The sequence below is a fragment of the Nestor notabilis genome, unplaced genomic scaffold (genome assembly GCF_000696875.1).
Source record: "Nestor notabilis isolate BGI_N333 unplaced genomic scaffold, ASM69687v1 scaffold28510, whole genome shotgun sequence".
Taxonomy (NCBI): domain Eukaryota; kingdom Metazoa; phylum Chordata; class Aves; order Psittaciformes; family Psittacidae; genus Nestor; species Nestor notabilis.
This window is the reverse complement of record NW_009911138.1, coordinates 5,496-18,474: the sequence shown is the minus strand read 5'-3', so window position 1 is coordinate 18,474 and position 12,979 is coordinate 5,496. Positions and strand designations below refer to the sequence as shown.

The 12,979-nt window shown below is 45.9% G+C and overlaps 1 protein-coding gene across 1 annotated transcript in view; it reads left to right on the top strand.

Moving 5' to 3' along the window:
* The window catches only part of TMEM201 (transmembrane protein 201), a gene marked incomplete at its 5' end in the record, with an annotated part of 18,498 nt that extends 5,878 nt beyond the window's left edge, over window positions 1-12,620 (top strand). Inside the window, 6 exons of the mRNA XM_010013303.1 lie at window positions 8,595-8,812; window positions 10,109-10,180; window positions 11,159-11,432; window positions 11,671-11,690; window positions 11,936-12,067; window positions 12,523-12,620. Coding sequence (XP_010011605.1) covers window positions 8,595-8,812; window positions 10,109-10,180; window positions 11,159-11,432; window positions 11,671-11,690; window positions 11,936-12,067; window positions 12,523-12,620 — 814 coding nt within the window. The remainder of the gene's footprint in view (window positions 1-8,594; window positions 8,813-10,108; window positions 10,181-11,158; window positions 11,433-11,670; window positions 11,691-11,935; window positions 12,068-12,522) is intronic.
* Window positions 12,621-12,979: the final 359 nt, after the last annotated feature.

Here is a 12,979-nt window from a genome sequence, read left to right as displayed (position 1 = left end):
AACAGTTCAGACACTACTGGATGCTGCAGATGCTGGTGAAAATCCAGAAGCTTTTTTAAATGAAACAAAAGGTATTTTATAGCTTTTCATAGTTGATGTTCTTCAAACCGATATCATTGTGAAAGCAGAAAGGTAGCACTACCCAAAGCTCTGTAGAGATTCAATAACAATAAGCCAAGTTGAGGGTGTCGTGGGAAGGTTCAGCTCCTGGCTGAAGGTCCATGTGCCTCTAACTTAACTGTCACGGGAAGGAGACACACAAATCTGCTTCCCACCTGTGCTCTCCTTTGGGACTTCTTTCCAGTGCCTTCAGATAACTGCAATATCCACCTCCAAGCAAAGAGAACACCTTTCTCCATTCTGGTGCTTGTCAATGGTGCTGCTCTGAGGGTTGTTTACTTACTTATCCACAACAGGAATCCAGCATCTGCAAAGTCTGGTTCCGCTTTTCTGTGTTCCCGTCACTTACCAATCCTGGCCCAAGAGGTTTGTCTTCCAGCTCACAGTCACACATTATTTCTTGTTCCAGTCTCAGACTTCCAAAATGCTAAATTATAACCATTATGTCCCATTTTCCACTAGGACACTACTGAATTTAGAGGAGTGTTTCAAAGTAAATACTACAATAAGCCATGTGACTTCATCAAAGCAGGAAAAAAAGCCAGCAGGGTCCTCAGTGCTGGGTTAGACTTTCACGGTCACTCTGGTGCCTCTTTCCTACTCACCATTAGGAGATTTAATGAGAAACATTCCTTAAAAATCCAGTCTTTTTTCCATACCTGTCGGCCTGTTGGAGCAGGGAGCAATGTTAAGACAGCAGTAAGCTGGGGAAGGGACAGGAAGTGGCTGGAGAAGAAAAGGGGACACGCACAATCTTGTCTGTGGATGTGCTGTCACTGTCTACTCAGTGTTCCTTTCAGTGCAGTGGTGACTCTAATGTTTTCACCCCTGGAGAACTCCTCTCTGCAGCAGCCCTTCCAATGCTGCTGTTCTGCCGCCCAGTTAGTGGATAAAACCACCTAATGTGGTGGGCACTGGAACCAAATCCACTGCCAGCTCTGCTGGTCTCTAAACAAGCTGCACAGAAGACCCAGGAAACCTTGAGCTGTTATGTCCATTAAGTGAAATAAGACATCTCTAGCCTCTTTTTTTCCTTTCTCCTTTCTTCCTGCTTCACTACTTTCAAGTTTTCCCCATAAATGTAGGAGAAGACTGTTTCTATTTAGCTGTGATTGTCTGTTGCACTACAGGCTGTACTGAAAGTTCCTGTGAGCTTCTAGCACATGAACATACCTGGTGTGCCAGAGGTGAGCAGTCCCTCTTGCTGCTGTCAGGTAGGCTCAAGTGATGGGAGGACTCTCATGTTTAGAAGGATACATAGAGACTACTGGAAGGAGGAGGGAAATGAGCACCTGACAAACTGTTGCAGTGTGTGTGATGGTCATGGTAATGTCATGCCTGATTTCTCATGGCAATATCTTCTTATTAAATTTAATAAGAATAAAATGAATCTGTCCAAATTTTCTTGCTCAGTAGCAAAGGAAACTGTCCCTCTGAAGATGCTCGTCAGCCTCTGCCCATGTTTTGCTTTCAGGAGCTGAAAGTCAAAGCTGTGTTAAGTTTCACTTGATCCCGTTTCACGTGGCCTCCTGTGTCTTTTGAGCAGCTATTTTCCTCCCTTCTTTTAGCAGCACCTTTTGGGTTTTTCCTTTCAATTTAAATATGCCCCATCTTTGAGCTTTCCGGGGTCTGGCCATCTGTCCTTTTACCATGTTTTGCCGTTAAGTGCTACCTTGTTTGTCTGTGCCTGATCTCTTCTATCTCTTTTCTTCCTGTGCAGTATTGGGATGGGGAGCATGGACGCTAGGCAGCAGGAACAGGCAGGTGGTAGAACTGTGGGATTTACACTGTGAAACCTGAATAATACTGTTAAGAGATGTTTTAGCTCTGTTTACACAGCAAGTGCAAATCTATATCCAGTTGAAAATCTTTTCCTCTGGGAGATCTGTTACTTGTGACATGCAAGCAAGAAATCCATTTGTCTTCAAACAAAAGTCTCTATGCAGATTAATACAAACGATGTATTTTTACAAGTTGAACTAATTCTATATGTCAGAACATCAGAAAATGACTTTGTTTCATGGCCAACCTGTACAACTGATGCCTCATCTCTGTGGTGCTTTGTCCGCCTCTTTTGGACTCATAATTGGAAAGGTTTCTCACAAAATAACAAAACACGTTGAAATGTGGTTCAATTTTAATGCCAAAGAAGCTTTTGTCTTTGCTCAGGTGTCACCTTATTTTCCCACTTCTTGGTGCCTCAGCATGTCTGTGCTGCTGCTTCTAAAAGCAACCAAAAACCTCAGAGCTGCAAAACCAAACTTGCAGTAATTGGATTTGTGGTCTTGTAGAGACTCTGATGCTGACAGTCTCCTCTCTTTCTGCTGTTCTCACATGCTTTGTCTCACTTACTTTTGCTGATGGAAGAGGATGATTGGTCTTTGGGAGGAAAAAAGGAGTAGAAAGGTGTTTTATTTCTATAACCTGCTATCATTCCATCTGTACCCATTGCATCTCCTTAGACAATTAAGCCTGAAGATCAGTTATAAGTTGGCAGTATTTCACTGTTAACTGTTTCTGGGAGGAAACAAGGTTAAAGCACCCTCGAATCACAGAATGGTTTGGGTTGGAAGGGACCTTAAACATCATTCAGTTCCCACCCCCCTGCCATAAGCCTTTACTGTTCCTGCAATACACTATTTCAATGCCAAATAGACTATTCTAAACACTGTGCCATTCTGTAGGTTCTGTATGGAAGGTGCTTTACCAACTTTGCATTTTTTACTTGGGGTTCAGTTAGGAAATAACTCAACAGTGAGATCTATCATCTAACCCTGCCTGGTTGCTTCCCCCAGTGAGTCCAGCAGAAGAAAATGTATGCTTCCAGCTCAGGTATTTTGGTGCCAGTCCAACATCTGAGCACAGTGCTACCAGCCTCCTGAAGCTGAGGTGCTATTTTGTATGACACACGAGTATACATTTCCTGCTGCTGAGGGGGTAGTAGCTAAAAAGAGCTTGTAACTTTCTAACGTGGCTGACACAATAATCATCCAGAACCGATATGCTGTGAGCTCAGTGCTTTGAGCTTCTTGTTTTCACTTACTTGGACTCTTTCAGGCCACAGAGAAACATGTAACCTGTGGTCACCAGATGCAGCTTTGTTGCCTGGGGACTCTCCCAGCCATGCAGGCCAGAACATGCAAACATCTTAACACGATTAGAGGTTTTTAGCCCAAAAACCTCTAATTTCAGGTGCTACTTTTTTACACTGGCCGCAGGCTGGGTGTCTGGAGCAGAGGATGGTACTTGAGAATGGAGCTGAGGTGGGGAGGGTTTGTGTGTCACTAGAAAGCAAATGTGCTCCAGAGTGGCTGACTCTGGCTCTCTCAGTGGCTGTGGCTGATCTGCCAGCTCAGAAGCATCTTGTACCTGCCCAGCCCTATAAAAGGGCTGATGGGAGTTCATTAAGTGCCTTTCCCCGGACAAGGTTTTGGACAACACTGTGTTGCTCCGCTTCCGTGGAGCTGATGCAGCTGCAGCTTGGGACAGCAGTGCCTGTGTGTCTGCCAGGCTGGTGCTGTCCTTCGCGTGCCACAGTGAGTGTGGCTGCGAACACGAGGATACTTGGGCTGCACTCTAAGTTTCTGAGCAGCTCTGCAGACTATAGGAGGGTTGAGGGAGAACCCAGAGCAACCAAGTGAGCATCTCTGCTGCTGCTGCTTCTGGTCTTCCTGAAGCCCTCACTGACATCACTGCATGCAAACTGACGCCTTCGTGGCCCTTTAGAACTCTAAATGCTCTATATTTATATCCCATTCTTTCCTTTCTATTAACTCCTTCTTGCCTACATCTGTGCTTTGCATGCCTTAGTGAACTAAGCTTGGGTATGTCAAAGGCTGAGGTCAAGAAGGGGCTATAAAAATGGTGTAGTGGTGTTTTATTTTGGCCTTATGACTATTCTTCCAGTATGCTGAGCTGATGTGAAGCTAATAATCATGCTTAGATACTATAGAAAGTATGTATTCATGTATTGTGGATAAATTATTTATACTCTTATAAAAATTAATATAATTAATAGCCAGATGATTGCTCAAGACTGACTCCACTCCTGTAAGCAGGGAGCTGTGGTATATGGCTTTGCTTTGGTTTTTATAGAGATGCTTTTGAACTTGTGTGCTGTCACATATAACCTGCCAGTTCATTCCTGGTGTGTTGTCACCTGCAAGTACATTGGGGCCTCTGAGCCATAGCAGATGCTCTCATATGAAAGGGGCAGTACTCAGTCCTGAAGTCATTCCCTGTAAAGCCTCATTTGGGACCAAAGCTATCCAGTGCCCAGGCAGGGAAGAGATCCTCTGAACGCTTTTGTCATGCCAGCAAGTCTAGAGTGTTGTAGACATGGGATGTGCATATACACACACACCCCTACCTTTGTGCTACCAGGTAGCAGAGAAGGCAAAATTGATGCCAAGCATCTGTCTCTGCTCTAGAGGGTATTTGTGCAGGACCTGGCAGCTGGAGCATTTTCATCTCTAATTCACCCCTCCTTTTGCATCCAAGGCAGGACAACATGTAGGAGAAAAGAATTCTTAGTTTTAGCAGCTAAAGTTTCCAGCTAAGTCACCATAATGTGTCTGAGACCTGTGCCCCTTTTAGCACTATTCTTCCCTCTCCCTGTTTTTTATTCACTATATTGCTCTTTACCCCTAATTATGTCAGCATGTGGACACACAGCTTATGGCCCTGGCAGATGCGATGCAGCACGCCAGACAAGTGACTGCCGGTCAGCTCACACTAACGTGCTTATCTCACTGCCAGCACCAAGTGAGCTGCTGCTGCAGGCAGGGCAGCAGCACCCGTGCTGCCTGGAGAAGGTGGTGCAGTCATTCATACAGCTACATTGTGGTGGGACCTTAAGTCCAGAGCAAACATTATAACTCATGACTGACACCCAGTGCCCTGGCTGCCTCCAGGCAGATGAACCTGAGCACATCCAGCACATAGAGCAAGCTGCCTGGCTGTGACTCGCACGTTCTTCCTTCATGTGCTGAGTTATCCAACAGTAGGAGTTGGGTCCATCTAGAGCCCTGTAGCCTGACCTGACCCATGCTCTCCCATGTCTGTATCCCAGGGGTGATGCAGGATCTCTGGTTAGAATGTGAATTCAGAAGGCACACACCACGTGTGGTGGTGTCTGTGGCTAAGAGGGAGGTACCGGGACAAGAGGAGGGGAGGCTCTGCTGGCAGGAGGTTTTTCTTCAGGACAGGGTACAGTCCCATTCCATGTAATACTCTTCTTTAACCTATTTATTTATTTTTAAAGTATCTGTGTAGCAGAGTTGTGCCCAACTGTAGTAACGCTGTGACCATTGTAAACACTGACTGAGATACCCAATTTTTGATGTTCACAATACCAACTTCTGAAATAAACGGCTTCCGGGCCCTGACTATTTCCACAAACTGACTCCAGAGCCTTTTTTTTTTTTTTCCCCTTCCTTTTTTTGTTACTTTTTTCCTCTGTTACGAGACCCACAAATGGCTTCGAGCAATGCGGTAGAGCACAGACGCAGCTGCACTGCTCCATTGCAGGGCTGTGATGTGGCTGTGTCCCGCCTTAGGAGCCTCTTGATCTCCTTCACCTTTTTCATCTGCTTCTCACAGAAGTTTTAGTTGAGCTCACCATTCTTGGGCATGAAGCGCATTCCCATGACAGCACCCCTGCTTCTCAGCAGCATCTACCCCTCTTGACATGACGGTGGTGAACACTAAAGAGTAGAGTACACAGGGCTTTTCACATGTTGCAGGAATTCACTTTGTTCAGAGCACATCAATATTTAAGCTATTCTTTGGTCAGCACTCAATTCTAAGGTATTAATATGTTGTGTTTAAAACTCTTCAGCTCTTCTTGGCTAACCAGAAATATTCCTTTTCTGGATGCTGCCAGACAAAAGATTCATCAGCTGCCCAGAAGATCTGGCTGCAGCTGGGAAGTGGGGCTGTTGAGCAGCAGAGCCCATGGAAGTCTGATCCTAAAGAGTTACAATCCCAAGAAAGAGATTGTGGTTATGAGTGATAAATGACTGTGGTATCTTCCAGCCTATTAAGTGAAGAACTGCCAAAAGCCAATAAGCCAGATAAGGTGTTTTCCACTGCAGCAAGGAGCTGCGTGAAGTTGGTCCCTGACCCCAAAGACCCAAATAGTGCAAAGTCAGGAGAAAGGAGCTGTGTTGTCCACTGGTCATGCTCTACTTTGCCCTTCACAGACATGTCCCAGTGAGTGGTAGGTATCACTCTTTCTGATACCATTCGCATCATAGTCCTGAGCTGCACTTACCATTTCCTTTCCCATTCATTTCTTCTTACAAAGCTGAGATGGAGATGTACATCTACTGTTTACATCTGTATGTGTGGTGGGGCAAATGTGTCCATGTATGTGCACTAAAGGCCTCTGCATGTTTGCAAAGCATGACACCCTTCCAGGTCCTCTGGAACCTGAAGAGGTTGGGCAGTTTCTGCTGCAAGACTGAGGAGTTCCTTGCTGCTGTTAAAGGCATGTCCTGCTTGCAAGCACCAGGAAGCTGGTTGGCTCAGATGTTGCTCAGCCTGATTAAGCTGGTCGGGATTGCTGATGTCTGCCTCGTACTAGCAGATAAGTAGTTCCATCAGATATTTTAAACTGTAATCGTAACTCTAGATTGCTTCTTCTGGACGTGCTAGCACTGCATAATCTTGCTGCATCACCTCTGTAATCTCCAAGAGAGAATGGCACATGCATAAATCACCTCACAGCACAAGGCTGAGGTACATATATTCCTTCACGCTCTGATTTACTACTGGCTTTCCTCTGACAGAAGAAAAGCCATGTTGCTGCTCTCATCTGTCTCTGTTTTCATCCAAAGTGAGCTTAACCCTCCAAATGTTGCAGATTGATTGTATGCTGCAAAGTCTGATCTCTCTGTTGTGAAATACATACGCTTCATACTTGGTTAGTACTTCATGACTCAACAAGTGTATTACCTATTTCTAACTAAACAGAAACCTTACAGGAGATCCACGAGAGATCTTGTTCATATTCTAGACTTTCTTTCCTGTACTTTGTTCAATTGTTCAAAATAATACAAAATTCCCATACTTAGAACATTGCAGCCTTCTTAGAATGCTCATTTTGATGGTATATGGACACAAGTGAGACCCCAACATAGTCAACTAAACCTTACAGACTAAATCAGTACATTATTATACGGTGCAATATAAAGGAGGTAAAAATAGGAGTAAGTTTTTGACAGATTGTTCAGCTTAGGTTGATCTTTACATTTTAAACCATTGCAAAGGTAGGTGAGGAAATGGGGTATCAGAAGTAATTGCATAGTTTATTTGCATTTAGTAACTGAGAGTGAAATACTGTGAGAGCTTTAGAATACAAAGTCTTTTCATACAGTGGATTAGAAGTCAGTTTGTATCTGTAGTACCTCAAAATCAAGCTAGCTGGTACAGGTACCCTTAGTACATTTTGTCTCTTCTCTCTGGTCGTGTGTTCTCAAGTTGGACACGCTGTTCTACAGCTTGGAAAGAACCCATTGAAAACAACTGACAGACCTAGAAATACAATGGCCATTACTGTTGCCAATGGAAATTTTTTCCAGTTACTGTAGTGGAGATTGGTTTTTACTCACTAGAAGCAAGGCAGTTCCTGGAGTGTGTGCTGCAGGAGCACAGTTCCCTCTGGATGGCTATGCTAGTACATACTTGGGGCTAATTGTGTTATGAGAAAGGAAAATGTAATGCTTTAGGCTTCAATTTAGGGTTGGAAAACCCAGGTTTGTGTCTATCTTCTATCATGGGATTTTTATGTGACCCTTGACAAGTCACTTAGCTTCCTTTTGCTTCTCTTTCATATCTGTAAAATGAGAGTAACGAGTCTTCCTTACCTCACAAAATAAAAGCAAATGTATTAAAGAGGCTTGAACGTTAGTTTTAAAACAGAGCTCTTGTGCCTGCATCTTTATCTAGATACCCGTAAAACTAGTTTTCTTTAGACTGGCATCAGAGGGAAGATGCTGATTCTGGTTCTAAAGACAAAAAGACTTGTAGATAACTACTTGCTTCCCAGTCATGACATTTCTAAGCATGTTGTTTGCATGTGCACACAACAAACATAAGGTGTACTCCATCACTGGTCCTATGTGTTATCTGCACTTTGTAAAGCATTCTGGGGGGCTCTGGGTAGTTTCCTCATCCAGGGAGAGAACCAAGATACTGTGTCTGTTTGCACCTGAGTTCTTCAACTCTTCCACCACTTTTCCCACTCCGTCTTGTGGGACAAGCTGGTGCACAATGACTGAAGTAAGATTGAGCAGTTCTTCCTTCCCTGGCTTCAGAAGTGTAGGAACATTCCCATAAACTCCTGAGCATTCTGCATCTTGCACTCCTGCACTGCAAAATAGTTCAAACCTGATAATGCAAAAAGTACAACTGAGAGAGAGGTTACTGGAATGTTCTCATTGCTAAATGTCTGTCATGCGTGTCATTTGCAGGTACCTTTCTGGGGATTCCATCACTCTCTTCCCCAGTGGCACTGGGACTGGCTTCACTTCCCCTGCTACATCTCTCTTTGTCCCAACACCACCCAGTATTCTCCAGCTGACAAACCAACAGCTCTTCAGGTCCCCACGCAGAGCTTCTCCTTCCTCTCTTCCTGGTCGTCTCAACAGGGCACTCTCACTGGGTACCATCCCCTCCTTGGCCAGAGCAGGTGAGTGTGTGCCCAATGGAAATGACAGTGGAGTGGTGCAATGCTTCAGAAAGAAACGGGCTGGGAGGCATCCACATAGAATCACAGAATAGTTTGGGTTGGAAGAGACCTACAAAGGTGTATTCTGACCCCCCTGCAATGAGCAGGGACTTCGTGTTACAGTCCTGTTTAGGGATTGCTGCTGCTGTGGCACAGAGTGTTGGTAATGTGGGGCTTGGCATTAAAAAATTAGGCAGCTGACTATTGCCACCTTGGTGAAACAGAAAGTGTCAGTGAGTGTTTGCCTGCTGTGGCTTACAGAAATCCAGAGGCTTCTCCAGGCGTTCATGGCACTACAGCACAAGCTACAATGTGTGGGAGAGAGAAGGGAGTCAGCCGTGGGAATGGAGAAGAGCAGCATGAGGAAGTGGTTGGGAGCATGAGGATAACGGATCTGGCAAGAGCGACGACTCCTCCCCTAGCTGCTTTGTGTAGCTTGCTTTTCTTGCTGCAGCTGGGGTAGAGCTGAAGGCAGGCTCTTCCTGAAGCCTGGATTTGATATGCATTAGCACAACTATTGAAACTGCTGTAGAGACCCCATTTCCTCCTGTTTTTAAGGGCTCCGTGTGATTTAGGGAAGATCTGTTTTGCCAGATCCACTAAAAGAGAGAAAGACCAGCCAGGCAGCATGGCAGCTTTGGACACAGCCTGCACCTTCCTGGTTCCCAAACTGGCATGGGAAGGGCAGGTGTGAATGCACCAGATGGCTGGATCCCCCCTGCATGTGGAGTCACCCTTGTGAGGTCTGTGCTTGCTTTTGCTTCCTGCAAAGCCAGACAGACTGGAGAGGGCATGCTGTTGGGGCTGAGTATAGAAGGATACAACCGTATCTTCACCTTCTTCCTTTCAAAGCAGAGGCAAACCAGCTGTGGCACAGTCACAAGGTAGATAATGTGAACCTGATGTGGTATTTGGAAGTCATCTAGCAGCTTTGCTAGGAGCTGGTGAAGAAGTTGCCACCTTTGGAAGCTGCCCCATCCTTCTGTTGCTGCCTTCACAGCAACTAAATTGTGTGTATACTTGTCATCCACTCCTATGCAACATTAGATAAATTATTATAAGCCAGTCCTGTGGCAGCTGGGAAAAATGGATTATCCTGATGTTGGCATGTAGCCCACCCAGGAAAACAGGGACATTTTTCCTGCCTGCATTTACCACCCATTCCCCTTCTGAGACAGATGACAAGCTGATGCAGTTACATTTTTGGGGTACAGACTGAGTCAGCTGGGTTCAAACTGCTTTATTTTTGCTCTTTAGATTCTGGCTACTTGTTCAGTGGAAGTCGCCCAGCCTCACAGTCATCTCAGTCTAAGGAATCTCCTACATCAGGTAATGCACGAGGCCTTCCAGGGCAACTCTCTTTGCAGGATTTGCAGGGAGTGGGTTGAAACACATGATCCAAGTTTAATTCTTTCCTCCCTGCTCACATCCCAGTGAAAATGCCAGGTTTGCTGTTAGAAATGCTGCACAGGGAGTTCCAGCTAACAGTGGGATTGCATTAAAATAAAGCACTGGATGTGTTGGATGTCCTTCTCCTTGGGAGAGGTCAAAACCAGCGAGACAAAGCCAGGATCCCTTCCCTGCTCTATAGCTGGGTTGAGACTGCTTTGACAGGAGACTAAACTGTTCCTAGGGCAGCTAGAAGAGCTTTCCAAGCCAGAGAAACTGCTGCCCTTCTGCTCCCGTGTCCTCCAGTGACCTGTCTGTTGCCCTCCTGACCCCAAATGGGTCCTTTGGTGGTTTGTGCTGCTTAAGCATTTGCTGCTGGAAATACAGGCACAGCGTGAGCTAATGCAAACCTCCTCACATCCTGATACTCTTTGCCAACAGCCTTTAAAGGACATGCCAGAACAGTTGATTCACCTGCAAAACAGGCTCCACTGAGCAGACACAACTGAGCAGAGAGAAAGCTCACTCAGCTCCTGATAAACCCTTCTCTAGTCTAAGCCATTCTTGAGTTACCAAAGTGCATGTGGAATTCCCCATGTTTTGCCATCTGGGAACTTAAATGAATAAGGAATTTTAGTACAAGATATGTTGAACATTTGCAACTCCCATTCCCTTTTCTTATAGAACCATAAAATCCCAGCCTGGTTTGGGTTGGAAGGGACCTTAAAGCTCCTCCAGTTCCAACCCCTGCCACGGGCAGGGACACCTTCCACTAGAGCAGGTTGCTCCAAGCCTGTGTCCAACCTGGCGCTTGAATGTTGCTGGGGATGGGTATCTTGTAGAACTGTTAAAGAAAACAGTGCCTGTTGTGTGGGGCCGTGATCTCATCATTTTCTCTATGGGATGTTTCTGTTGCAGAGCACTTCGTGCTGCCAGGCAGCTGTGCTCCCTCCCGCATCCCTTCCCCAGCACCCTCGGTGGCTGGCTCTGTGACCTCCAGCTCGGGTTCCCTGCGGTACCGCCGGCCACTCATCAGCCCTGCCCGCCTGAACCTGAAAGGACAGAGGCTGCTGCTCTTCCCATCTCAGAATGAAGCTCAGCTCACTCCATCTAGCTCAGAGGAGCACACCCACTCAGACAGCAACGTCTTTGCCACTGAGCTGCCCTCCTTTCCAAAGAAGAACCTCAGTGAGCGGGGAATTCCTGGTATGCTGCCAGCCTGCTGCCCTCTTGGAAGTGCACTTGTAGGAAGGAGTTGGCTTGCAAGCAAAGCCACGCATCATCTAGGTGACACAATAGATGGGAAACCTTCAGGAAGTCCTAGATGGTGATGACTGGTGGGCTACCAAAGCTCCCTTAAGAATCCACTAGCCTGGAGAGCCTCTTGTCTGCCGGAACAGATGTCCTTTTCTCACTTAGTGGTGCCCCAGGGATACTACTGCCACTGTCTGCACCCCTGTATGGGTAACTCCTTTAACCACAGATGTGGTGATACTTATAATGGATAGCGCATGGGACAAACATGCAGGCAGCTTCTGCTGCATGACAGTGAAAATTAGCCTTTTGTTTCCAGTCCCTAGCCTCAAGCCTTTCACTATTTTACCATTACTCATGTTCTAGCTTTAGTCTGGGTAACTTCTGCTACTTTTGGCTTCCACTGGTGCCTTCTGAATTTTCACCTTTTTCTCCTTGCAGATGTGAGATCTGCTGCGGAAGGAGGGAGTATTTGCAGTGATAATTCCATCAAAAAGGAGGATCACTCATCACACTCATCTACCTGTGTGGTCGACACAACTACCAAAGGGGAGGATTTGGCAGGCTGGAGAGGTAGGTGCAAGTTATGTGAGTGCTTCGTGTATGTGTGAGCATTTCTGTGGGGGTAACAGAGATCTTTCCTGTGCTGCAGCAGTGATCTGATCTTCAGATCAAATAAATAAGTAGTAGCAAAGTGGATCTTCTGCCTGCTGTTCCAAGACCTTAGTAAGGCTATTCCTGCTCTTTGGACTGTCCGAAGAATATTGACAGAGTATTGAGCTGAGACAGAAGGAAATGGGTGGGGATGTGGGTGTTGAGAAGAGCAATGAGATGAAAACAGAACCAAAGAGAGCAGTGGAATCTTTCCTGACAGGAAAAATGCTTCAGCAATTTCTGCTTATGGTGAAAATGCTGGGCAAAGAGAGAGAAAGAGCACAAGCAATGTTTACTGTTACGTATCTCATTGATTCTTTAATATCTCTTTCTACTATTCCTTTTCTTTCTCTGTGTTGTCCTCTTCTCCTAAGGTCATTTTGGTAACTCTGCTCTCCGAGGCCTGCTGGCCCTGAGTCTGACTCTCAACGCTATCTTCACATCAGCCTACGTCTACCGGAGCCTGCGCTGATTTGTGCCAACACTCCCTTTACTTCTGGTTCCACCTGCTTTGGAGGAGACGAGGATTCAACCATGGCTTCATGTCTCATGGCCGTGCCACTGGTGCATGCTGGTTTTTAATGAACTACTGTATACTCAACTGTCATGACAAGGAACCCAGTTGCTGCTGCCATCACTTCCAGGTAGAACATATCCCAGGATTGTCCCTGGAGGTGGCAGGATTCCCAGAGAGCTCCAGTTCAAAGTGAGAGGCCAGTCAGACGGCCCTTGTGCTTGCTTTCAAAGGAACTGACCTGAGAGACGAGCCTGAAAATGAGTAAGCTGCGTTTTAGGAACCTATCCCCAGCTCTTCTTTCTGACACATAAACC